At 46.8% G+C, this 26,546-nt stretch overlaps 2 protein-coding genes across 7 annotated transcripts in view; one reads left to right on the forward strand and one right to left on the reverse strand.

Annotated features, from left to right (window-relative positions):
• Positions 1-26,546, reverse strand: part of Stacl (SH3 and cysteine-rich domain-containing protein) — a 167,245-nt gene that overhangs the window by 47,410 nt on the left and 93,289 nt on the right. For all 6 annotated transcript variants that reach the window (XM_070524922.1, XM_070524918.1, XM_070524919.1 and 3 more), the window contains exons 5-7: positions 24,244-24,546; positions 15,218-15,418; positions 10,550-10,719 (exon numbers count right to left, since the gene is read on the reverse strand). In XM_070524922.1, the coding sequence (XP_070381023.1) occupies positions 10,550-10,719; positions 15,218-15,418; positions 24,244-24,546 (674 nt within the window). The remainder of the gene's footprint in view (positions 1-10,549; positions 10,720-15,217; positions 15,419-24,243; positions 24,547-26,546) is intronic.
• Positions 13,676-26,546, forward strand: part of LOC135906551 (uncharacterized) — a 478,731-nt gene continuing 465,860 nt past the window's right edge. Inside the window, exon 1 of the mRNA XM_070524924.1 lies at positions 13,676-14,043. The gene's annotated coding sequence lies outside the window, so the exon portion shown is untranslated. The remainder of the gene's footprint in view (positions 14,044-26,546) is intronic.

A 26,546-nucleotide genomic window follows, 5' to 3' on the forward strand; every position in this document is an offset into this window, starting at 1 on the left:
CCAAACCTTCTCTCATCTTCTCACGGTAAGGGTGCCTTTTGTATGTGTTTGTCCTAGAAGGATAATTTACCAATGCAGTTAAACTTTTTGTTTTTTGTTGTTATCTGCACCCAATAAAAAAATATATCTGTGGCAGATAGCACTATTTCCACCCTTGAGATAAATTGCTCGATGAGCCGTCCACTACTCTACGAGAAATTAAAAATCAGAATTGAATAATTAGCATATTTACGATAATTATCTTTTGAAGCCATGACTTCACAGCACGTATGACAATTTACGTATTGTAGCCCGTGGGTTTGCCAGGCGTATCCACTTGGAACGAATTCTCATGACTACCCCAGTTCCGAGATATTAATTTTCAAAAGGTCCGATGAAATGCATTGGCGTTCCAGTTACTTTTGTGGTTCAATGCATAACATCACATTTTCATAAAAAAGTGAGCTGAACAACAACTCATTACTACCGAAGTTTTGACGCATTTTACCTCTAAACCTGTGCCATCCTCGAAATTCGTTCCAAATGCATGTGCCAGGGGGAACACTTACAATTCACAGATCCAAATATTTACGAAATATGCAAGCAAAATGCGAAATATGGAATTCAAATGCTAATTAGCGTAATTATGTTATCATTCAATTACGCATTTCGATTTCTCGTAGAAGTAATGAATGCCTCATCGAGTGATTCAGCTGAAGGGTTAGAATTGAGCTATCTGCTACAGGCAACATTTAAAAATTTGATGCGGCTAAACAATATAATATAGTTAATGTCAACATAATTGCTATCGCAATGAAAGTTTGTGTGAAGTCTGGGAAGCTGGTGGCCGTGGCAGAGGTAGAGAGGGGATACACGTCCGGCACCTCGAAGAGGCAGGACGTGTGTCGAGTGGGCTCCTGAACAACACATTGCAATGGGGTGAACCTGGTTTAAATCATCAATCCAGGACCTACAAGAGGTGCCACAAAATGCTAACGCATTAATAGATTATGTTGGCGAAAATGTTGTAAAGCTGTTGAAAGATGGAGCCGCGCATTAGTGCAATAAAATGTACGCGAACAGGAAGTGGGGATGACATAACTGCGCCATTGCGACGAAATGCTAACGTATTCCTCTCGCATTCACCGCTAAATTACCATTGATATCTTGTCGTAAATCTTAATGCAACATTCTTAAAATCGTAGAAGGAGCCAGAATTCCTAAAGTTTATGAATATATTACACAAAACCGGTTACAGATCACAGGTTACCCCTTCAATAGATATCAAGAGAGAAATCTACCTAGGCATTCGTGTTGTGATCCATCTAGCAGCCACTGTGAGCTAAGCTCAATATGTAATATGTTCTGAGTGTTTCCGTACATCCGTATTTCCTATGTAGAGTGTTTGGTAGAATTTTGTTTTATATACGATCTTAAGAGATAATAGGTGAAGCTAAACCGCGTGTCTCTTCGAAACACACAATCTAAAAAGATGGAAGCCCATTCAACCTCCAATGGAAGTCCATCAAAGACTGTCTTCCTTAGGGAGCTGGGGGTAGAATGGAGCAGAGCCACTGCGCACGGAACATTATCGCATCATACCACGCGTTAGGGGAGTAAAAGGAACGTCGGATAGCTTCATTTTTTGAAGACAAGGTCTTCTTAGTTGACTCCATACGTGTTTGGCATATCTGGGTATCTTGTAACCACTTTCAAAAAAAGAACCACAATTCAGCGCCTTCAGAGCGTCATTGTAAGCTGCAATAGTTGTAAAAAGGTAGGTCTGAACGAGAAAAGACAGTAGAACAAGTCACAGAATTAGGTAAAATTAACTGTACGGGCATAATTAGTGCCGATGTTGTCTAAAATGAAACTTATTGCACAGTAGCTCTGTAAAGGGTGCACCGCCGTAGATATATGCATGCTGAGGCAAAGCCGCCGTACGGCACACCTTGGGAAAATTGAACGAATTCGCTTGGAAAAAAGTAGCGCTCGCGGGATGCAATTGTCTTTGGAAGACGGCTTCAGCGGTGCCCACAAAAGGGATGATTAGTCTCAGAGCAGGTAAAATTAATGGTACGTGTGTAATTAGCGCCAATATAGCCAAAAATAAACAACATTACACCATAGACTGCCTTTTATCAGGGGTGGCCCACCTGGGTTCTTGGTCAGAAAAAGAAAGGGTTAACCAAGTGTCGATGCTAAAGACAAGGATGGATGGATGGATGGATACAACTTTCTTGTACATCCGGCAAGGTTTAACGCGACCCGGGCTCATGTTTCCCACGGGGGAACGTCAAGGCCCTGCCTCAACGCCGCCTCGCGGGCTTGCTGGACTGCCCACGTCTGGATTCCGAGGTCTGAACTGCGCAGAGCGGCGGCCCACCTCAACGACAGGGTGTCCGGAGCAACTGCCATCCTTCCTATAACTACATTGCACTCCCACAGCATGTGTTTGAGCGTTGCTGGTCCTTCTTGGCACAATTTGCACGTGTCGTCCTGATGCTTATCTCGGAAGATACGTTTCAGAAAGACAAGGAAGGATGAAATAATAGCGCGTAAAATGCGATACTAACAAGATAAGAAAATAGGAAATTATGAAGCTGTAAAAGAAAGAATGTAATCAATAATCCATCATCGAATCATTCGAGTCACCATGTACGTCAACCTTGTCTTCGTATTCATTTGGCTGACACATTCTTTCTTATTGCGATGCCAAATATATGAACACTCCAAGCGCAATTATGCCGTCGCCGTCGCCGTCGCCGTGATGTTCCGCATACTGTCCAAGGGCGACAACATCGTTGCTGCGCGCCCCGCGCCGTATGCTACACGCGCGAGAGAAAGCGTGCGAGGGTGAGCCGGTGATCTCGACTGCTTGGGGTTGAGTTTTGAAAGCCTTCTGCGAAGTTTACAGAGTCCAGCGGGAGCAAGTGAAGCTGACGATCACTGTTTGATATCACGTGCCATATATGGAGCAAAGCGGGGAGGCAGCGCGGGAGGGCTTCCTTGAAAGGGATCTGCAAACGGGTCGCACCTTTATGCGCGCTGTTGATGTCGCTCTTGCGCTGAAGCGATAAACCGCACGAAGGTCACTTCGCTCGCTGCTGCTGCCGCGCTTGCTCGCACCAGCGATTTGACCGCGACTGTCCGCGCTCATCGAGTGTGATGTGTTCATGTTTTGTTGTGCGTGATGACAGCATGTTTATTAATTTAGTTATTGAGCGAAAGTTTCCAAGTTTATGTGGTTTATAAAGAGTATGTGCTTATAAAGTTTATGTGGTTTATATATCCTTACTTCGTATAGCTGTGCACTGATATCCTATCGTAATCGATGCTTCGCCTTTCGGTCGAAACTGCGATTTCTTTACTGCATGGTTGTTGGGACAATCAAATTGTCATGTGCAGTTTGTACCGTCTTTCATTGAAAAATGTACTGAGGATAACCTCTGTGCGACCAAAAATAAAGTGTCTTGAAAGAGCCCCTTCTCTGCGTACATAATTGCCTGGCATGCATAGACGCTGTTTAACACGTTAAATGAACGATTAGGCACAGAATAATTTTCCCCTCAAAATTGAAAAATGTCCTGAGAATAACCTCTGTGCGACCAAAAATAAAGTTTCTTGAAAGAGCCTGTTCTCCGCATATCTAATTGCCTTTCATGCATAGACGCCATTTAACACGTTAAATAAACGATTAGGCACAGAATAATTTTCCTCCAAAAATTGAAAAATGTACTGAGAATAACCTCTGTGCGACCAAAAATAAAGTGTCTTGAAAGAGCCGGTTCTGCATTTCTACATGCATTTCTAAACGCATGTATAGTCGAGAGCAAAAGTTTGGGACAGATGTGCCACCAAATGTTCTTTATGTCTCAGTCTAAGCATAAAGGCTAAAATCAAGTGGTACTGTCTACGTGTGCCTGTTTGAACAGCGTCATGCATTAAGACGATTTCACGTGCAGAAGGCTGTGCTAGGATGGTGCATGATTGTTGGGGCAGCATGTATGTGTATCCTGAGAGAGTAAATAAAAAACCTATGACCTTGAATTTCTACAATTTGATATATTGCATCTAAGTAAAGAGTTTTATTACAATGGGCAACCGGTGACTGAAGTCTGAACGCTTCATTTAAATTCGACGCAATGAACTTTAAAAAAAAGTTCCTGCACTTCTGCGCTTTGTGAAACATCTGAATGTCGAAATGGGAGCTGGCATCCAGCCAGCGCTGGGAAGTTGACATTCTCTGTAAGTGCTATCTTGAAGCGTAGCTTCGTATGCGTTGTATGTGTGTATGCGTTTCTTGGATTGGCGTTCGTCATTTATGAGTGTCGCAAGGCATAGCTGAGAGATCGCAACGGACGCGAGACATCGCGAAGAATGCAACAACTACATTGTGGCGTGGCCTTTGTTGTGTAGCCTTCTACGACTTCCAGTTCGCGTCGCCTCCTAGTACCCGATCGGGAGTGCTCAATCTGGGTACAATCGGATTCCGCCTTATATTCTAGTTTGCCATCTTGAAGTGATGATGATTAGTTAACTCCCCTCTTGGAATAAGAAGGTGGCGTATGTCACCACACTCCTGCGCACTTAAAAAAAAAGGTGGTCTGACTCGCCGCTGGTGAGTGACAAGACGAAATTAGTCGTTACCAATCCCCTGATAAAAAGTGCTTTATACGGCTAATCTTATCGAAGAACAATGGAGCTGAGTGAAAATGCAGCTTATGCAGCTCACAATGCGTGCCGATATCCTGTTGTTCGTTCTCGCAAAAGTAGCGTCTCGTAGCTAGTTTTGTGTTCCGGAAGTGATGTGACCTGGTGTTGGTGCTAAGGCTGCTTCCAAAAGCCTCTTGTTACCAAGATCAAGGTGCCAAGAATCTCACGCAGAGCGCGACAGGTATAAGAGCTCTCCAACGAACCTTTCTTTCTACAGGGAAGCTTTCTTTTCGAAATTTCCCGAAATTACCTGACCGTGGCTGCTGGGTGCTGTCTGGCCGAACAGCTCATACTTAAAAAAAATTTGAATTACGCGGCTGATGGTGGGATCAAGCCTTGGTGCCCCAGCACAGCCAGCCCGATGCCCCAAACATTAGCCACAATAGAGCGCATGCTGTCTATTGTGCCAACGCCAGCTAGCTCTTTGAAACGATCGCCGCTTGTGTCACATTGCGTAGCGCGGATGCACGAGAGCGCATGCGCACGCCTGTTTCCTTTACGCCAAAGACGCAGAAACGAAATGGGCCAATTTGCAGCATTTGACTAACCACTTCACGAAAGCTTCACTTCACATAGATCCTAATATGTGCGTTGGATCCGCGGGATTTCTTTCAAGTGAAGCATGTATTGCCTCACTCGTGTCGGCGTCGGTGTTTGTGTTGCCGTACGAAAAAAACCGAAGCCGCGCAAAAATAAAAAACGGATTCGAACCACCGACCTCCGGGTTGTGAGACCCACACGCCACTCGATTCATCCCCTGTCGATCTTTTTTTTTAGTCTTTCTATTGCAACAACCAGATACAAAGGGGTGACAAAATGCGTTAATGTTTTTCATTTGTGACAGTTCATTAAGTAGTTCCATCATAGGCAGCCGTTAAAGCGGTGTTTTATATGCAAGAAAAAGTAGACGCAGTGCAAGGTGCGAGCCAATCACAGGTATCCGCTTTTCCTCCAGAGGATGGGAAAAGGTGTAATCGCGCGTTCGCTGGCTTCGATCCCGCTGTTTCCTGCCAGTTCCAGCCCGGCGGTCAGATGGGGATGCCACGTTTGGTTCGTTATGCCGAAGAGCAGGCTGCGTTGAAGGAACGGCAGCGGGATCGGGCCGCGCGCCGTGCGTTCGGCTGAAGAAGAGGCGGCGTTTGATGAACGCCGCCGGCAACTCGCTCGAGAAAGGGCTCGTCGTCAACGTGGTGACCTCGCCGTGACGGAGCGCGAAGCCGAGACGTTACGACAATGAAGAGCAGCGGATCCCCAGCTTCGCTTGCACCCCTCTTCACAGTAGTGGAATGGCGGTCAATTTTTTTCAAGCTTTTAGTTTGTGTGAGCGCATGTGGCGTATAAGTGTGCAAAACTTATTTGAAACCTTGACAATTATAACACATTAGAGCATTATTGCACGAGTTAAATAATTATCTATTGTATGAATGTCATCTAAAAAGCTGGCCATGGTCAACTCGACTGCGAATATCTGCTTGGTATTGCTCGCGTAAGATGGTCCATCTTTATTTTTCTTTTTAACTGGATGATAGTTGGGGCACCCGTATGTGTACCCGCACATGTAATTAAGAACTCTGCTACCGTGAGTCACTACAATTTGAAATTTTCATCCATTCAAATAATGTTTACAGTGGGCCACTAACCTCTGAAATCTGAACATTTCCTTTAAGTTCGACGCGATGAATCTAAAACCGAACCAGCATATTTGTGGTTCCGCAAGTATTTGTCTCGAAGTCGAAGCTGGCATCCGGGCAGCGCTGCGTTGTAAACTTCTTTCCTTTCCGGAGATTTTAAAGAGTTAAAACCACGATATGATGTGGCACGTTGCGTATAGTGGGTAGTCCGGATTAGTTTATAACATCTGCGGTTCGATTAGGTGTGTTTAGATTAGGTGACGTCGTTGACGTCACCTAAATATAAGCACAGGAGCGTTGCCCGTCGAAATGCTTCGAAAGCTGTCGTCGTGGTCGGGATTGAAACTGCGAACTCGAGCTCAGCATCCAAACGCTATAGTCGGAACCTTATTTGCAAATGTCCTCTTGAAGTGGCCCGGGGTGGCACGTTTGGAACCTCGCGAACTGGTGCGTTGGAGCTTTTCGTAGCTAACACCGGAGGTTTTTATTTGAAAGGCATGCGCTACCGTTCGAATATTTCACGCTGTCTTTTCTAGATTGAAGATGCCGCAGACAATGATCACATATAAAGCAAGGGGAACGTGCTGTCACGAACTTTCCGCGCCATTTTTTCAACGAAACTGTTAACAGTCGAACCTCAGAATAACGACGTCACGTGTGACACAGAAGTACCTGCGTTATATCCGATGTTCGTTATAAACATATATATGTTACACTGTACTGACGGTAAGACAATTTTTATTGACACTGTTATATACGATATTTCGTTATATCCAGGTTTTCTGATATCGAGGTTTCACTGCTGTTCCACAACGGTTCTTCTGCGGCGACGGCGAAGGCCCGCCATGGCGTGCGGTGGCATGGTTGGCATCAAAAGGTAGCCAGAGAAAAATTTGGCAATTACAACCCGAAAGGTCGAAGCATTGACAGCGGTAGTAAGGTATAGCGCTGTTCTTGGACTCCTAGGCCGGCGTCCTAACTAAACTCTGGTGCGACATGCCGGCGCGACGCAGCACGTAAGGCGAATGCTGCTGGATGTAGAGGGAACAGCGCCCAGGCAGCTACCGGGCGATTCGTAACGCAGGTCCGATGGGGAGCATCGCCAGCGGCGTTGCAGATGACACACATCGATGGTGCATGAGATGAGTCTGACGGGAAACTGTTGGTATTAGTCAGTGTTCAGTGAAACGTTAGACAACGTTAGCTTGACATTTATTGCCCGTTTCGCTCAGAGCAGTAGATAGACGCAGCAGTGGAGGGGCTATCTGTGAGTGTCCAACTAGTGGACATGTGCATTTCGTCTGCTGCACGCTGAAGTTCTGATTGGCTGGGCTGAGGTAGGACGTCAGAAGGAGACTAAGCACCCCAAGCCAATCAGTACTTCAGCAGCAGACGATGTGGACACTTACAGAATACGCCCCCCCCCTTCCATAGGACAACTTTTTGGGGCAATGAAGGGAAAAGTACAGGGGCGGCGCCTCTGCACGCTCGTTACTGTGCCAAGTAGTCCGTCAGCGCTTGATAGCGCCTTCCGTTTCTCGGAACAGGCAATCCGCGCAGCTTCTTCGTGCGGTGGTTTCGCGTTTTCCCAGTCGAGGAAGTGAACAGCGCGCAAAGTAAGTCATCTTCAACACTCACTGGCGTGTTTTGCCTTACTTAGCTGTTGTAAATGAGGCGTTTATGCTTTCTCTTCCCCAGCTCAAACTGACGCGGATGAAACTGTGCGACGTTTGCAGCGAAGCTGTGAAGGGCTAGTTCTCCCAGGATCGTGTACGTGTGTAGACACAAAACTATCATCAGTCAGGATTGACTGCACCGTCGTCGTCTTCTTCCACAGCTGGCTCGTTGGTGCCCCTCAGCGCTAACGCGCGAACGCGCTCGTGGCACTGTTTGCGCGTTCGCCGTCGTCATTAAACATAAAACAATTAATTACTAATTAAGAAGCACAATGACGTAAACAATTTACAGCGAAGTTGTTAAGGGCTAGTTCCCCCAGGATCGTGGCTGTGTGTAGACACAAAACTTCCCATACGCGAACGAATTCGCGGTGAAGATGCAGTTCGTCGTTAAGGGGCCCACATACACAGCCTCGCTGGTCATCCTTATTGACACAGTGGAAGGAGTTTTTTTAAGAAGCGCTCTCCCTTGTGCCCGCTTTGTCTCCGTGGCTTTGGCTTCATTGCCACAGGAAGTGTTCAGCAAATATAGTCTGCTTATGTTGGCGTGCGCACAACGCTTGTGCCCGAAGTAGAAGGCAGAACGCTGCCCCATAGCTCCGCCGCCTCGGTGCTCCGTCGCTCCACCACTCCGCCGCACCGCCGTTCCGCAAGCTCCGCCACCGAGGCCTGTTGAGCGTGGCGTTGATGGTGCGTCGATTTCGCTTTGTCGTTGTTGTGGAGAGGGCTTGTACTCAGACACCCTGTGTTGAACCCTTCGGTACCTTTCATGTCTGAATCTTTCAAAACGCCATGCGTGCGGCGTTTTGAATATGAATTCTAGTATGAGGCGCACTGCTTTTTGTTTGCGGATGAAGACTGTACACTAAGTCGCTCTATCGTTTACACAGCGTTCCACTTTGTTTCTGATAATTAGTTTGGACAATATATGAGCGTCTGACTTATTTGTTTGTCATTGTGCTTTTATCAAGCCGCTCACCCTGTAACACAGTGACTCACAAAAGTTTAGGGAATTGCACTGCGAATGGACCATTGTAGAATGACTGTCAAAGAAGCGATAGCTTCACGGGGGCCTGCTGATATATGCTGCTGATGAGAGCTAATGGTCAGATTTGCTCGTTACTGCTATGAGGCGTTATGGCACGTTGACGTCGCACTGCCTCTGAGATCGGTCCTCCTAACGAACCACATTGAAAAATGGCCCACCGAGATAGCCACTTTGATTGCGTTGTGTCCGGAATCGCCCCAGTTTATTCGACCACACAGCCGTCCACGCAGATAGTTGGTGGGGGTGGAGGCGGCTAAAAAGGAGGTTCGTTTTAAAGGGACGCTATAAACAGAAACAGCGATTCAGTTTGTGACCATAAAGTAAGTTCTGAAAACTCATTTTTAATTTAGTTTCACTGTATTAGGGTGATTATTGGAACAGAAAGTGATGGTGAAAATTCCAGTCTCTTTAATGTTTCGTGCTGACACTGCGGTGCCGGTGCGTCGCTGAGACGTCACGGATTTCGGAGTATGCCTTCCTATTTGGGCCGTTGGTGCTCAGTAAATATTCTTGAAACTTGCTGAGTTCAGTCTTTGGATATTTCATAATAAATTGTGGTCCATCTCTAGCGATAACAATTAACCAGAGCGGAGCAGATGCTGTCAGAATCAACGACGTCATGGCGTGCTGGCGTGGGAAAGTGGTGGTGGTGTGGCAACTATTTTTTTTTCTTTTTGCGTCTTTTCTGGCTCAGAAAGCGTCTGTCTGCTCACGTTAAGAGCGGCTCGTTTTGGTATTGAAGGAGGATAATTTACTAACTCATCTAAAACAATTTGCTCCTTATTGTCTCTTTACATTTTTCGTGGAGATCTCGTTACCAGTGGACCACAGTCTTAACAACCACAAACAAAGAAAGTTGAAACTGAACAAAAAAGTAATGTTCGTTGAAAGGGTATAGAAGGAGATATCTCCTGCTATGACTGAACTAGCCATAGTTCCCATCGTTTCAAAATCCGGATACAGTAAACTGTGCACAGCGTGGGTGTCTTCTGACGGACGCGTCACCTATGGACTACAAAACTAGCTACAAAAAGCGTAATTTTGAGTCCAACTACAAAATAGGATGTCGATACACACTGTATATAAGCGAAGCCAAAAAAGCCGTATTTTCAATCAGCGCCGTTGTTATATTAGATTGGACTTAAGGCACTTTTTAGAAGGCGATTGGTGACGACTATATTCAACTAGTCCCTCACTAGCGGCACATCAGGCAATTAAGGGTGCTGTAGTGTGATGGCATGTGCCAAGTTGTTTCGAAATGGGAACCCATTCATAATAATGATAATAATAATCCCTCCCCCTTTTCCCCCTCTGCACATGGAGAGAAAGCTACATGACCAACGACTGGATGTCGAAGCGGAGTTTCAGAATCGGTATCATTGAAGAACTCTGGCTTTGAGGGGGCCATCGCTGGTGGGGCTAAATTCACTCTGTAGGAATTTTAGGTGAGAGTAGAGGTGGGGAGGGGGATACAATGCGGACGCCAGCCGTACACCCACCTCTGCTGCATCCTGAGCAGGGCGTCCAGCGTGTCCTGGAGCTGTCGCACCTGCACCTCGAGCTGAGCCACGTCCTGCCGTAGACTCTCGGAACGCGAAGACACCGACAGCGAAGCCAGTCGGTCCACTATCACCTGCTCCCCGAGGCTGGGCTGCTGCAGCTGGGAGTCCTGCGAGGCGCGCCACGCAGTGTTAGTGATCGGTTTGATGACATTTAAAAGTTGTCTGCGTTACTCTGCACTTCTTTTCTTTTTCTTTTACCTTCGGTTTAGAAACTTAGAGAGGAGGAAGCTAATTGAAAAAGAAAAGAGAGAAAGACATTAGATGCTAGAAATTTACGTGTCGAGAGCACGACCTGATCACGAGACACGTCAGAGTGAGCAGACTCCAGTTTTGTTCCCACCACCACCACCACCTGGGTTTCCACCATCTGGGCGTTTTCGCATTTCGCCCCCCATCGGAATGCGTACGCCGCGGCGGGGATGGAACCCGCGACTTCCAGCTCACCAGCGCAGAGCTATAGCCACAGGGCTGCCGCGGAGTGTATTGAGGGGAGTTCCGGAACTCATCCGCAACTTCTAAGTGTGGCGGGTGTCATCAGCAGTGCTGCAACAGTGTGCATCTGGCATCGCTCTTAACTGTCCTCACCGTTCCACATCACATCTTCCCCCCATGTGCAGAGAAGCAGGCTGGAGTACAATTACTTCAGGCCTACCTCTCTGCTTTTCCTTGTATGAGGCCTCTCTGTCTGAGCTGTCCTTTGCATATCTTCAAGATTTCTTTTTAGTAATAAGTAGGAGTAAGCTGTGAGTCCACGGGATGTTTCTAAACAGCTGCTATGTTCCTTCAATTGCACTTCTATATGTCGCTCGAGGGCACTGCAATTCCTGGTGCATGAACGTCTCGTCATGCGATATTAAAAAAAATAAAATTGTCGGACCACAAAGACTCACATTGCTTTAAACAGTTTTATCTGTCATTTCTTGACATCCTCCACAACTTTGGCATTGCCGCCTCACCACTTAGGTAAGTTGATTAATAATTAACTAATTAAACCTAATTATGCGATTATTTCTGCAAGATGAAAATTAAAGAGTACTTATGATAAGCATGAACAACGTCCATCAAAATAGTGATCGCTGTTTCCGTAAAGCCCTCCATTACTTTATCATTATTGGCGACATTTAGTTGGGACAGCTCGTAAGCCTGGTATGCATTTGTAATGCATAGACTACCGACATCTCACGGCCATCTTTGTGTTACACACAGCCTGTAGACACTCGAGATATGCTTTTTCCATGGGCCTATGCGACAGTGGTATGATGTTTAGTAAACTCTATGGTGATGGCGCTGGCATGGTGTGCATCGCCTGAAAGCCCTATTATTATTATGCTCACTCCAGCACTGAAACGACGCAGCATAGTTCAGAAAATAAGAAAATGAAAAAAATACAAGAAAAGGACGAGAATTGTGATTAAATCTAAGCCAATTTAACAATCCGAATAGAAAACATCGAAGTCAAGTGCACCGCGAAACTGCAGACGCGATATTTTCGACCTACCGCATCAGGGGATATTTCAGGGAATTCAAAGCTTATAGTATCGACAAATGAATGAATGAATGAATGAATGAATGAATGAATGAATGAATGAATGAATGAATGAATGAATGAATTGATCCCTTAGTTTTAGTTTACTCTTGTACAAAGAGATGTAGTGTCTTATGTGCGTGCTACGAGACAAGTACAGTTTACGTATTCGTCGTCGCGAGCAAAAGGTTACGGTACTGTACGGAAACTTGCACTGGCAGGCCCTCTGCTACTGAGTGCGAGGTTGCGGGCTCGGTTCCAGACAGGGCATCCACATTCCGATGGGGGCGGTACGCAAAAGCGTTCGGGAGCATAGATTTTAGGCGCACGTTAAGGATCCCCAGGTGGTCGAAATCAATCCGCGGAGTCCCTCGTAAACATATCCCGCTTTTGGCGCGTATAAAACCGCATAATTTTACACTATTGTTATGCGAAGGACGAGTCAATAAGACGAGCAACTATTTACAGGTTATATTTACAAGCGCGGTTGCAGCGCTGACCAGTTAGATTCATAGCGCGAGCCCAGCTCGTTCTTCGTCCTCTTTTCTCGAGTGATGACGGCCACGCTCCTCGTTCAAACAATCAAATACCACACGCGTGTAGCAATATTCTTCGTACGATCATGAACAGCGCTGAGTTCGAGTTATAATTTCTGACGCGATAGTTACTGACTGCTTTGCTGTGCAGCAAGCGTGGGCACCTACCCGCCGTGGTTGCTCAGTGGCTATGGTGTTAGGCTGCTGAGCACGAGGTCGCGGGATCGAATCCCGGCCACGGCGGCCGCATTTCGATGGGGGCGAAATGCGAAAACACCCGTGTACTTAGATTTAGGTGCACGTTAAAGAACCCCAGGTGGTCAAAATTTCCGGAGTCCCCCACTACGGCGTGCCTCATAATCAGAAAGTGGTTTTGGCACGTAAAACCCCATATATTATTATAAGCGTGGGCATCGTAGGCAGAGCAATGTTGCAGCGACCGTATTCCCAGCGCAATGTCGCCGGTGAAGTCGGAAGTGCGTTCACGCCGGTTACGCCCAGGATCGCCGAAAAGCTGCCCGTACGGCTTGGCGCGTTGAACGTGGCCCGCAGCAGCGCGGTGCACAGCAGTTCCCGCAGCGCATGCGCACAAGTGCGCCGCGAGCGAGCGTTATTTTCCTTTCGTTTCGCGAAGTGGCAAACTCGGCGCAATCTCTTTCAGAGCGTCCGAACCGTAGGCCAGCGTGCGGCCGCGGCCAGCCAAGATAGCCTGCGACGCACTCCGGTCTAGCGGCTCCGGCGTGAGATGAGACACGTTCTATACACGCGCTGGCCACGCCAAAGCGCGCCGAATGCCGCCAGTCACGCTTGCTGCGCGGCGACGCTAGACTCTAGAGCGTCCACTATTCGCCGCGCCGGACGCGCGCCTGCGTTACGCCGGTATATATCCGCGCCTGTAAACAGACCGCCTCTTCCATGCGTGTCAGCGTTTCTCGATTGCTCCCTCTCGTACTCCTGGCCACGCCGTGCGATTATAGCGCGGTGATAGCCTCCGGTGCCGCTGCATGGGCGCAGGCTTGAAGGGAAAAGAAATCTCGCCGGAACTGCAGCCAGCTGCAGCTGCGCGCTGCTGCGGCCGTGGAATGCGGTAGAAACAGTAGAAAGGCCACATCGCAACAGCGCTGTTTCGTGCTGACGCGAGAGAAGCCGCGCCGGGTGGATTCCACCGAGTGTTTTCACAAAACGTCAGCGCGTTCTGGTTCAAGTGTACTACACCGCCGAGCGTGCTTTGAGACTCGCACCACGTTTTGCGACTGCTCGCAGAAGTACTCACAGTAAAAGAGTGGCCCGAATGCATCCTACAGTGTAGTGTTTTGCACCGACGGCGGAAGCTTGTGAAACATCGGCGCCAGCGCCACTTCTGGATAGTGGTAAGCAAACACTCGCTACTTTGTCGTCAGATGTGCTGCTGCGTGTTAGCGTAGGGCTTAATTTCGGGACTGGGGGTAGGTTGCTTCGTAGCCTTCCGTGTAGGGACGCCAACTGCGTAGAAGAGCGGGTACGCTCTGAAACGCTCTCATTGCTCGAATAGCTCTGAAATTAATGCAGTGGGCATGCCTTTGCGGTGCCACTTGGAAAGTTTGTTTTCGCGAATCTTTCCTGGTGCAATAGATGCGTATTTAACCTCCCCAGACATGAAGAATACCGCTCAGGGACATAATTGCTTTTCCAGTTGGTTCTTGCTACTGATGGGCAAGTCGCGAACGTGAAAAACTCACTTTTTATCGAAATACCCTGGTTAGATGCTAGAGGCAGGATCTCCTTGTAACTGGAGATAGCAACCGTTTCCTCGTAATCTTTGTCATAAAAACTCCATTTATTGGCCTAGGCACGGAGATGGAGATCGACAAGCGTTCTCTCTTATCTTTTTCGGGTGACCACGTTTCATCAGGTAACAAATTTTAAATTATCGCTCAGCGCATGACGCACCTGCATGTGGCAGAACATTCGCGATCATTCTCGCCGGTTCTATCTGTTGTCTATGTTGCAGTCGAACGTTTTGTAATCAGAATGTATGCGCGACGTGTGCAGTCGCGCTTATAAGTTTGGAGACCATGCGAACACGTGGTGGTGGTGGTGGTGGTGGTGGCGGTGGTGGTGGTGGTGGTGGTGGTGGTGATGATGATGATGATGATGATGATGATGATGAGCACGATGTCCGGGTTGGGTGGCCTACCGTGGCGGCTGCATTGCGATGTAGACCGAATGACACACACAAAAAAGACCCTCGCATACCGGCGTCTCTTATTTAGGGGGGGGGGGTGCAGGACATTAATAAAGGATCTCAGGTAGGCGAAAATTAATCCGGAGCCTTCCACTACGACCCCCACGACGCCCCTCACGTAGCCCACTGGAAAGTTTCTGGACGTTAAATCCTCGAAACCTTGAAACCGAACGTTGCTGGCACGTTCCCCGTTACGGGGGTCGTATCCTCGGCAACCTGCGGGTTGGCCCACGACATTTCCGGTGGTACGTATGTGTGTGTGTGCTCTGTACATAATGAGTGAACGATCTTTGCACCGAGACTGCGATCGCGTCTCTCACCCCCGAGGAGACGGATTCGTCGTCGGCCCTAGGCGGTACGAACGGGTGCCGAGGGGGCGTGGCCGGGATCGCTCCGCTTCCGGCCGGGTTGCGAGGGTCCGTGCTGCACAGGGTCCGCACGAAGCCCGCCAGGTCGCTGCGCGCGTTGACCGCGCGGCACGAGGAGCCCACCGCCTCGTAGTGGTCCGCCTGCTCCCGAGCCTGCGGAGAAATCGACCAATCAGAGCGAGCCAAGCGGCCAGCCAGTCGGGCAATCACTCAGCCAATCAACAAGTGAGTCTAGCAATACGTCGGTCTGGTAAACAAGCAAGAAATAACTAAATTCTTAGAAGTGAGGTTGAACAGCGCGAATAAAAGAAGGACACGTGGAAACGAACACCTCAGGCAAGCACTTGTCTGTGGTATTTGTTTCCTCGTTTCCTTGTTTCATTCACGCTGTTCAACCTCAGTTCCAAATATGAACCAAATAGCCCGCATCAAGATCTCACTAACTAAATTTTGTTTGCATCCTAAAGCTACATAAAAAAAGATTATAAGGCAAAAATCCATTTATTTGATTGCTAGCGTTGATTCAATGAGATGGAAACACAGACATATCCGTCCCAGTTTTTCGCGGAGCAGCTTCACTTGATAGCAGCAGTAATATATTTATGTAACAATTTTGAGAGCTTCTTGATGTGGCTAAGTGTTTGTGGAATTGAACGTACAAACTTCAACAATGCGAAATGCTTGCTGTTTACCTGTTCTCCATTTCAGGTTCCGTTTATCACCATTATTATTGTTATAACTAATATGGCCATGTGCCCGAGTTAAGAACGCACCCGCTTTTCTTATAGCACCGTACATTAAATGCGAGCCAAATCTATAATGTTAAGCTGCTCCGCTATACATAAAAAAGGCATTTTCTTCCTTGGACATATTTGCTGATGACATACCCTTTGGCACCCTTGTTACGAAGTCTTAAAAAATTCGAACTATGCATAGATGGCAAAGGTAGAACGTTTCGTAAACATTGAGAGCATGATGTTCGAAAAAGTGTTCAAAAAGGTGATAGCGTTAAATTAGTGTTGCTTTCACTCACTTATACGGCGTCTTACTAATGTTCCGTCGAAAATCGATAAGTAATAGCAATTATATTTTCTAACCTATGTTTCAGTATTGTCGAGAATTATGTATGCCTACAGATATTGTGAAGCTGTATGTTGCATAGTATAAAAATGTGTTACAGGATTTCATGTAGCCGTAAATAGGGTCGCGTTGGTATATATGCATTGTACAAGTAATACGTTTAGCTAATACCAACGAACATGTCATATAACACGCATTTGTTATTGTCGTTTGACAATATAACACGCATTTGTTATTGTCGTATCTTTCTGTTTGAAATGTAAGCGAACTGCTTCATACCATTTCTTGGCGCTCTTTGGCCATCCCTGACCCTTTCGCCGAAAATACAATATATCATCAAATTTAGGCGAACTAAATAACAAAAGTGCGCATGCTAGCTTGCGAGCCCCACTCTATTAGGAACAAAAAAAAAAAAAAGGGCGTCAGGTTATTAAGTTTTTTTTCTATTTCTGTAGTACGCCTACAGAAACAAAGAAATAAGAAAGGAACAAAATGGACTAGGTTGACAGAGGCATATCTCGGTGCCACTTCTTTTTGCTTTCACGTTCAGTCGGTCACTATGAGTCTATTACATACAGAGTCAGTCTCAGTCATCCAGCATAATACCAAATATCCTAGATACTCTTGTATGTTTACCGAGAACTGGTAGACACAGAGGGAGAAAACATGAGGAGAAAGGCGTTCACCCAGAACTGGGGCTTTCAAGTAAACACAATGTTAGCCTAATGCGTTTAAACATCGAACAACCTAATAAAGCCTGAGACGTTAACGCACCACTCAAGTGATGGGAACCAGTGACATTCATGCTGTATGCTGACGGATACCACGAATATACATAACCAGCCGTGCAAATAGATTACACATGCACTGGCAAACACAATGTGCTACATTTTCTACCCATGGCCGGAGCCTGTAGTTCAAGTTCACCGGTTGCTCATGAACGATTACTAAAGCCTATAGTCGTCAGTACACATTATTGGCGCTTGCACGCACCTGGCGTGTCATGCGGTGCGATGCATTGAACGAAAGCCAACTCGGTGGTGTTGGAGCTACTCCATGGCCTCTGAGATTGCCAGCGCACAGTGTTTGTAATTCTTAAAGCTCGGAGGCCACTTGTTAATGTGATGCGTTGCAGGGATCGTCAATAGGTGGCGCCAAGCCTTCACGCTTCGCTTTGAGCGGCGTGCGCGAGTTGTTCGGATCGATGAGCAGACGACAGTCTGCTCCTCGGTCATAAAATGCTGTTGTTATTGGCTTGGCACAAAATTTTTTTTCAGTCTAATGCTCCACGTGTTCTTTGTCAAAAGAAAGAAATGAAGGAAACAGGAAACTGCGCCTTTGAATCAAGAAAACAGTTTTTTAAAAAGAACGTGGTGAATGGCAGAAATATGCAGATACCGGTGGCGGCTGCTCATACACGAGTTAAATTTGGTGCAATGAAAACGGCTAAATATTGAAAGAGGGACGGAGTAATATTGATTGATCAGTTGAATGTAACATTCCATAGCCGCCTAGAGAGTAAAGGAGACTCCGTGGTTATGGATTCACTTTGACCTGGAACTTCCATTAGAACTTGCCTTAGAACTTCCATTCACACCGCCTCCACCTTTATAGAAATGCAGCCGACATAGCCGAGAGTTGAATCCGCGACCTCGTGCCAAACACAAGAATATCATGGCCAAATGAACGTTCAATCATGATTTACGATTTTCCGAAAGCATTTCGTACTGAAGTATAAACAATCACAAAATATTTTTGTTCTCCACTTGCCGAACCCAAGTTCTTAAGGTCAACAATCTGAATTTTGAAGCCACGACGAAATGGCTGTCAATATTCCAAGTAGTAGACTTATTAGAAGTGTTACGTTGTGATAACTTTACATCTTAAATCGTGGGTCTCTTTGACGTCGTTTCTTAGAAAGCGACATTTGAGCAATATTTATGCTTTCCCACAAGCTATTTTGCTATATTGCTATTTCGAACAGGCAAAGATCGAGGCATAAATGTATTGCATTTCTCTCTGCAGTACTGCTCCTATACTTTCAAAATGTTCTATTAACGATTTCGGACCGCAAAGCCTGAACTAGGTCCCAAGACAAAGCTTCGATGTCTCCCTTAATGCTTGAAGAGAATCATGTCTGCGATTTGATGAGGCCGTAAATGGTCGGACTTTGTATATAATACTAAAGGAGGGCTTAGTTGCTTATTTGGGCTGGTTGGCTGTTAAACATGCTTACCAGCCAACTATATGCCATTGAGAAGACCTGGCTTGCTTGAGCGATTAGTATTTGTTGGTTGGTATTGTGCAGTGCACCGAACATTATTGTTATTTTTAGTAACAAACATGACATTTTCCATGATGTTTACGTAAGCTTCCTGTACTCTTTGATTACGTAATGCCTCTATGACTGCTGGTATCTCTACTGAAACAAATGCCTTTTCCTAATCTATGAAAGTCATATAGAGAGGCCGATTGGTGCAATTGGTTGACTGAAGTCAAGTGTTGCCGTTATTCTGTTGGAATTGGCCGTTATCTTGGTGGATATGTTACACAATACTGGAGGTAAACCACTGTGCCTTTAATATTTCAATTCTTTAACGTCTCTCTTTTTTGTAGATTAGTATAATGTTTGCATTCTTCCAATTCTCTGGGGGCACTTGAAGTCGTGAGACATTTCGTATAAAGGGTCGCAAGCTTTTCAAGCCTACTGGCCATAAAACAAAGCATCTAATGCCACTCTTTGAACAAACAGATTTTTCGGCACTTACGGTGAGCAAAGCCCACTGAACTTTATACCGCCCTTTCTTTTTTCTGTATTGTGAAGCATTATATACATAGGAAGCTGACAAAAAGGTCACCCAAGGCCATTTTCAATTTTTAGGCTCACCGTAAAATGAATTTTACATTTACATATCCAGCGAAATATTGCTGCAGTCTCAAACTAGACCTAATGTTGTCTCTAATACTGGAAAAATCACGAGGATAAATCAGTAGTTAATGAAGTTTAAAGTAAGACTACATTTCTTGGTTTACTGAACAGTGTGAAGTGATAAGCTGGCTTCGGAATTTGAAGATAACAACTCTGCATTATCGTTGTAGTAAGGGTTCACATCAAGGTGGCTCACGTGACCACACAATAACTTGGGGCCCTGGGTGCTCCGGGCGGCAAGGCCACATCACCCGCAACAAAGCACGAAGCTTCACCCTCTTCACGTTCTAGAGGCGCAGCTACCACGCAACTGGTGCGTATCTGTCGTTCACTGATGCAGTAATTGGACGCCGGGTACCGCTCGCCACAGGACATAGCCACCATTCATCATTTGCTTCTGCCCTCGCAAGGAGTACGAGCACACCTCGACTAAGTAAGGCAAGCGCTGCTTACTACGTCATGCGCCAGAACAGCCAGTGATGGGCAGCACTACCCTCATCTAGCAGAAGAGAAGCAAGAACGTCTATCTAGCAAACGCGCACATAAGGAGCCTCCTGTTATGCTTCTCACCACGATAATTCCCCTCCCTCCCCATCCCCTTACGAGGAAGTTTCAGTGGCAATTTCTTTTCAGTGAGTTTCTATCTTGTTGCTTACTGGCGGTTCGCAAATCATTTAACAACCATTCATTTAATAGCGAAAGAGCTTAGCAATAGTTTAACAACCCGTTCATTTAGTATTCAATTCCGGAATAGAATACATTCGATTCGTGTTAATTCCAAATATTCGCAAAATTCTAGTTAGCTTTAGGACAAGCAGACGATGCGCTTTCTCGCAGTTTACCGGAAGCAGACGGGCGAGGTCGCCCGAACCCAAACAATCGGACAACAAGCTCGTTTCGGACCCTTCTCCGGTGTTTCGTACTGCTCAGCCTCATTTTCGTCCGATACAGCTGTAGCGTCGGCGCAAGCTCCCAATCTAAACTTTCCCGAGTGCGGCGTAAAAGGCTGCGCGCGCTACTTTCAATTCGCGCTCCCGGAACGTCCTCCCCGACGAAACAACAAAACGAACTCGCCATTAAATGAAGGCGCCGATCGAACGTTACCGTCGTCAGCGTCTTTCAAGCGCTCTGCGTTGTTTACAACGTCCGCAAACGGCCCCTTCTCTGAATCGAACTCGGGCGGCAAATGGACGGGGGCCCTCCGCGGTAATGCGTATAGCCGGTACCGAAATGCGAAGTACTGAGTGCCTCCTGCCGGTGGACCTTCTGTCTTCTTTACGAATAGCGCGCTACATGCGAAGCTACTTTCGGCCAGCAAATTGTAACCTATAGCTTGGATGTGGAAGATTGAAACCCCCACACTCTTCTCCCACCCAACTTCCCCCTCATTTCTTTTTTTTTTTTTGGCGGCACCCCGGACCACGTTTTGGCTGCTAGCAGGCGTCAAAGAAGTGGTAAGTTACTCCGTTTGTTTTTGTTTTCTTTCTTTTGTTCACACTTCACGGACGCCGGCTATAGAGAGCTTGAGGCAGTTCACCCAGGATTGAAGACTTGTCACACTGTCGCGAAAGCGAAGCTGGGATGGCGCCAGCGCGATGGCGTCAAACCCGTTGGTAGATTTGAAGACATTCTTTTTTGTGTAAACGTGGAGATCTGTCGTAAACGCTATGGCGAGTGAAAGAGAAAAGGGTTTTTATCCTTCACGTATCCTTTTTTTGGCACTGTTGATCGGTGTCTCCTGCTGATCAAGGCCCTGTGCGTGAGCGTCATGCATATTTTCATCCTGTCAGGAGTACATTGTTTAGCTTTCTCACCGGTGGTTGTTTTTACCCGATTATCATTACTATCCAGTTATCGCTCCGCGCAAGATGCATATGCCTTGAAAATATTTTAGGTGCTGTCGCTCGTTTTATAACTGAGTCATCTTATAACTAATAAGATTGCGCACGAGGCGTGATTAGTGTTGTGTTCTCTCGAATTTACGCAAGCACTAACAATTACTCTGGAATGGACAATGATACACGTATAAATAGCGGACAGACTTGACGAAGGAATTCATATGCGATGACAGACAAACGTAATCACCATTATCGTTGTTATCTTGAGGTTCGCTTGCTTTTCTGGGCGCAAGCTTGTGCAATAAAGTTAGATTCTTAACTCCCGTTCCTTTCAGTATTTGTCGTTCTTCAATGTCACTACATGCAGCTTAACATTATTATCTCCCAAGTAGGTTCGTGATAGCTTTAGATGAACGCTAACTTTCCCTCTGTTGAATTTTTCGCCTCCTTTAAAATTTTCGCCACACTTATCTGGTTTGGTACATCTAATTGTCGACGCAAGTCTCAGGTCGAACTAGTGTTGCTGTGCGCTTGTTGGAAGTGATGACTGTATTCTCAGGCCTGAATTTTGACATTCGTTAGGGACATTCTTGAATTTGGTAGACATTTGAGCCCAATGGCTCTTGCTGAAAGAAAATTTTGCCACATTTTAATCTACATGAGCTGTTTTTGTTTTCTTATGCAAAAAAAAAAAAAAACTTTCGTGTGCACGTCCTGTGCGCGTTAAAGAACTCCAGGCGGTCGAGATTAATTTGGTGTCCTCCATTACTGCGTGCCTCACAATCGGATCGTGATTCCGGCTCGTAAAACCGCAGAATTAATTTTTTTCGGTAATATGGAACAGAAAAACGAGAGAAAAACGCAGAAAATCGCGCACGCAACAAATTGGAGTAATGACTGCAACGTGTCACCTGGAACTGACTCAAAGAAAGTATCAGTTTCTATAAAGGAGCCCGCACCGACGGCCATCTTTACAGATGCCCCGGAAGAAAACGGACGTTGTCGACAAACGGAAGTTGTGTAAGAGACTGAGCAAGCCAGAGGTCGCTCTGCATCGAAGTATTGCAGTTTCATGGGAAACGATCTGAAGACGAACGCGGTGCATTTACGTGCAAATAAAACATTTCTTTACAGTTCAGCATGGTTTCGTTTACAGCATCAACACGAAAGCTTCAGATAGTTTCGTACCTATCGTTACGTCAGAATAACGATCGCATTGAAAGCGCCGCATCCTTCAATCCTCGAAGCGCTCGAATCGTTCGATTTTCCTTTCGCTCTCGCAAACCAGTGCCCCGAGGCGTTTCTTCAATTAGAGGGTCTGCCCTTTAGGACCTTCGGACCTGTCCTTGCTGGCAACATTACTTCTAATAAATAAATAAATGGACCTTAATAGGTCTCCTATGCACGAGTTAACTTCATCTGGAGCGACATCGACTTCCGGGATATCGGGGGGGGGGGGGGGTGAGGTAGTGGGAGTTGGGGAGCGAGGCGACCATATCGAATCGTCTCTCCGTCTCCCCGTCGGCTGCCGCCGCCTAGCTTTTACCGCGATTTGGTCGAGCCAAAACACGCACGCACACCGACAGCGCGGACCCTCCAAATGGACCCGCTGGCCTTCATGCGCGCGCTCTTGGCTGACGGCGTGGCCTCGGCTCGCCAATAGATATGCCCCCGCAATAGGTCCCAAGCGCGCAGCACACACAAGTGGACGCACGCACTCGAAGCCCCCTCTCGACTGCGCAAGGCCATCGGGACCGTCCAAGTGTGCGCGCGAAGAGGCGGAAAAAGGATAAAGGGTGTGTCGCGCGGGCGAAAGGACCACTCGGCAGATTGAGCGGTGTCGCGGGATCTGTTGACCGCCGCGATATCTTCATCGCCCCGCAGTGGTCACGGACAGGGGGCGCTAATGTACGTCCCGTGGCGACGCCATGTGCAACCGGAGATGGGACGATGCGAAATGGGTTCTAGGTATACGGAGGCTTAGCGAATTCGCGCATACGCGCTGAGTGAAGTGGCGCTGCCCTTGTGATGAGACTCACTTCCATTAGGCGGGATCGATGGAGTACTCGTGTTCGCGTGCTGTATTCCGTGTTTCTCGAGAGTGACGTCTGAAAGCGCTTCGTCAAATTTGAATGCGCGTAGTGCTCGGCGCTAAAAATGTGGTCAAGTCTGCTGGGCGAACACGTTCTGTACTGCCGGTGCTATATTCGGATGCATTTCAACATGAAAATAGTACGGGTGCCAGCCTAGATGTCTTTATACTGGCGGAAGCAGCCTACGACGGCAGTTCCACTTGTCGGGTGTTGAAAGAGGACGTCGTGTTGTGACGCTCTACTTGCGTGCGGTGGCGCACGTCAAGAGCGGTGATTGGTTTAGCCGTCACGCGCGCGACATTAAACACAATGCGAGTCTTCAGTGAACCATGTTTATTCATTACTCTTGGGTCGGTTAATTGGATTAACGCTTTGTGGCACGGATGGCACGTTGCCCGTTTGTTTGGGCACGCGGTGGGTGGGTGGCGTGCCCCCAAGAAAAATTGAGTGACTCAAGCGTTGGAACTGCAGCAACACTGGTATTTAGCTGGCGATATATTACGCACATAGCCGAAGCGATTGCAATGTGGAACACATGTAAACATGCATAAACATTCGTAAACATTCGTAAACATTTGAAACATGTAAACTAATCGAACACGAGACATTGCGAGAGCGCGATAAGAAATCAATACGTCCGTCAAATATGATTTCTCTTAAACCCCCAAAATTGATATCACCATGCGCTTTTCAATCAATCAATCAATCAATCAATCAATCAATCAATCAATCAATCAATCAATCAATCAATCAATCAATCAATCAATCAATCAATCAATCAATCAATCAATCAATCAATCAATCAATCAATCAATCAATTATATATTCAATGCATAAGCAGCTAAAGCTTTAATTATTTGCTGACTGAGTAATTTAATTCACTAATTATTCATTGACTAAGCAGTTCTCTAATTTATCGCTAAATTAAGCAATCACGTCAACGAACTATTCACTTCGATAAATTAATCATTCTATCAGACGATCAACCGGATCAATCCAATGCGTGGCGCATCACCCATCGGAGAAAGTTCAACGCACCTTGGCCGCCAGGACGTCGGAGGCCGCCAGCATGGACTGCGCGACGATGGTGCTGATGTCGCAGTACACGTCCTGCAGCTCGTCCAGCAGGCGGGGCAGCGTGGAGCCGTAGTACTCGTCCAGCATTCCGTTGGTGGCGGCCAGCTGCTGGACGTACGCGTTGTGGCAGTCGTAGTAGGCGGCCAGCGCCGCCTGCTCCTCGGACGCGGTCAGCGGCGACGGCTGGTCCAGCGGCGCGGCCGTGAGATCGGGACCGCCTCGGCGGCACACGGTCCGGTACGCCTCGGCGTACTCGCCCTGGCACTGGGCGGGCCAGCAGTAGGGAGAGAATTCGCAGGAGTACGTGGTCAAGAAATGATTGCCTCTGCGGCTATTATAACACTGTGATGAATAAAGGGAAAATCAGACATCCACCCGTTCGTAGCAATTGCTACAAAGGAAACCCATATGGGTTCCTCGACAGAAAAGCCTCATAGTTGAAGGAAAATTCGTCCTGGTCCGGGACTCGAACCCGGGACCACCGCCTTTCCGGGGCAGCCGCTCTACCATCTGAGCTAACCAGGCGGCTAGAAGACGGCAGGGCGAAGTCGAATTTGTCGACAACACGAAGCGAAGGCAAGAGTTTGACGTAGTAGTTCTGCGGAAACCCGCAAGGTGGAGAGAAGTAATGAATAAAGGGAAAATCAGACATCCACCCGTTCGTAGCAATTGCTACAAAGGAAACCATGTGATATAGAGAGACAATTGCTATCCATGCGAAAGTGGCACGAAGCTACAGATGAGACAGAATGCGGGTTTCCACGAAAGAAAGAGTCGTTGCTGAATTAATATTTGTCCTAGTATGGAGATTGAACCCTAAACCAACGCCTTTCCGGGCCGGCCGCTCTGTCATCTGAGCTAACCGGCAGGCTAGAAGATCGCCGAGCGAATCCAAATCGACAGCTCGAAGTACAGGGACGCTGCATATGACATACCAGTTCTATGGTGCTCAGCGAGGTAGATGAATTTATGAACCGCCACAGATCTTGTCTCTCTACACTGTCATACAGAAAAGAATGTACGGCTCTTTACCAATATAAGGTCACCCACAGTGTTTGTTTAGTGGCTATGGCGTTGGGCTGCTAAGCAGGTCGCGGGATCGGCTGCCGCATTTCGATGGGTGCGAAATGCGAAAACACCCGTGTACTCAGATTTAGGTGCACGTTAAAGAATCCCATTTGGTCGAAATTTCCGGAGTCCCCCACTACGGTGCACCTCATAATCAGAAAGCGGTTTTGACACGTAAAACCTCATAATTTAATTTATTTTTAACCAACATAAAATCTAGAGAGAATTACTGTAGAGATATAAAGATCGCGAGCTCGGGTCTGATGAGCATGTCTCTTGCCCTGTACTTAAAAAAATTAAATTATGGGGTTTTACGTGCCAAAACCACTTTCTGATTATGAGGCACGCCGTAGTGGAGGACTCCGGAAATTTCGACCACCTGGGGTTCTTTAACGTGCACCTAAAGCTAAGTACACGGGTGTTTTCGCATTTCGCCCCCATCGAAATGCGGCCGCCGCGGCCGGGATTCGATCCCGCGACCTCGTGCTCAGCAGCCTAACACCATAGCCACTGAGCATGCCCTGTACTTGCCGCTAGTGTAATGGTGAAGGCAGATGATACAAACCAAGTTAAATTACAGACGGTCAGATGGTAAAGAATAAAATATTGATGATGATAACAAGGCAAGCATATGATGTGAAATTCTGCGCAAATTAAGCGCGCGTGCTTCTCTATAGCTCTTCGCAAGAAGTATTTCAGCAGTAATGAAAAAAAAACACTGGTTTGTCGGGACAGAAGCGTTCTGTTCTAAATGTTCCTGTGTTTTAAAGACAATGTCTTTTTTACCGAGTCACCACCACATTTCCGTATCGGTGTGGTTCTATATATATTTAAACAAGTAAGTTGTCCGATGTTCGGATTGAAATAGAGGACCTACAGAACTACACAAGCCCTATACTGTAATCATTACGCCATGTACGCTATTCCCTCACTACGGCGTGCCTCACAATCAGATCCTAGAGGTGGAATCCTAGAGGTGATTTAAAATTAACTGGTCATTATACTATAAAATAGAGGTCAATGCCGAAGATAGTGCACTAATAAAAATATGTATCAACCAAGTGCATATGCTAAAGAAGACAAGGGTGACGTACATTGTGTTTCAAATGACTTGGCGATGAATTGTTGATTATATTCTTGCTTTTACAAGTTAATAATTTCTTAATTTCTTATCTTGTTAGTATCGTATTTCACAT

This window comes from Dermacentor albipictus, chromosome 9, assembly GCF_038994185.2.
Source record: "Dermacentor albipictus isolate Rhodes 1998 colony chromosome 9, USDA_Dalb.pri_finalv2, whole genome shotgun sequence".
Lineage (NCBI taxonomy): Eukaryota > Metazoa > Arthropoda > Arachnida > Ixodida > Ixodidae > Dermacentor > Dermacentor albipictus.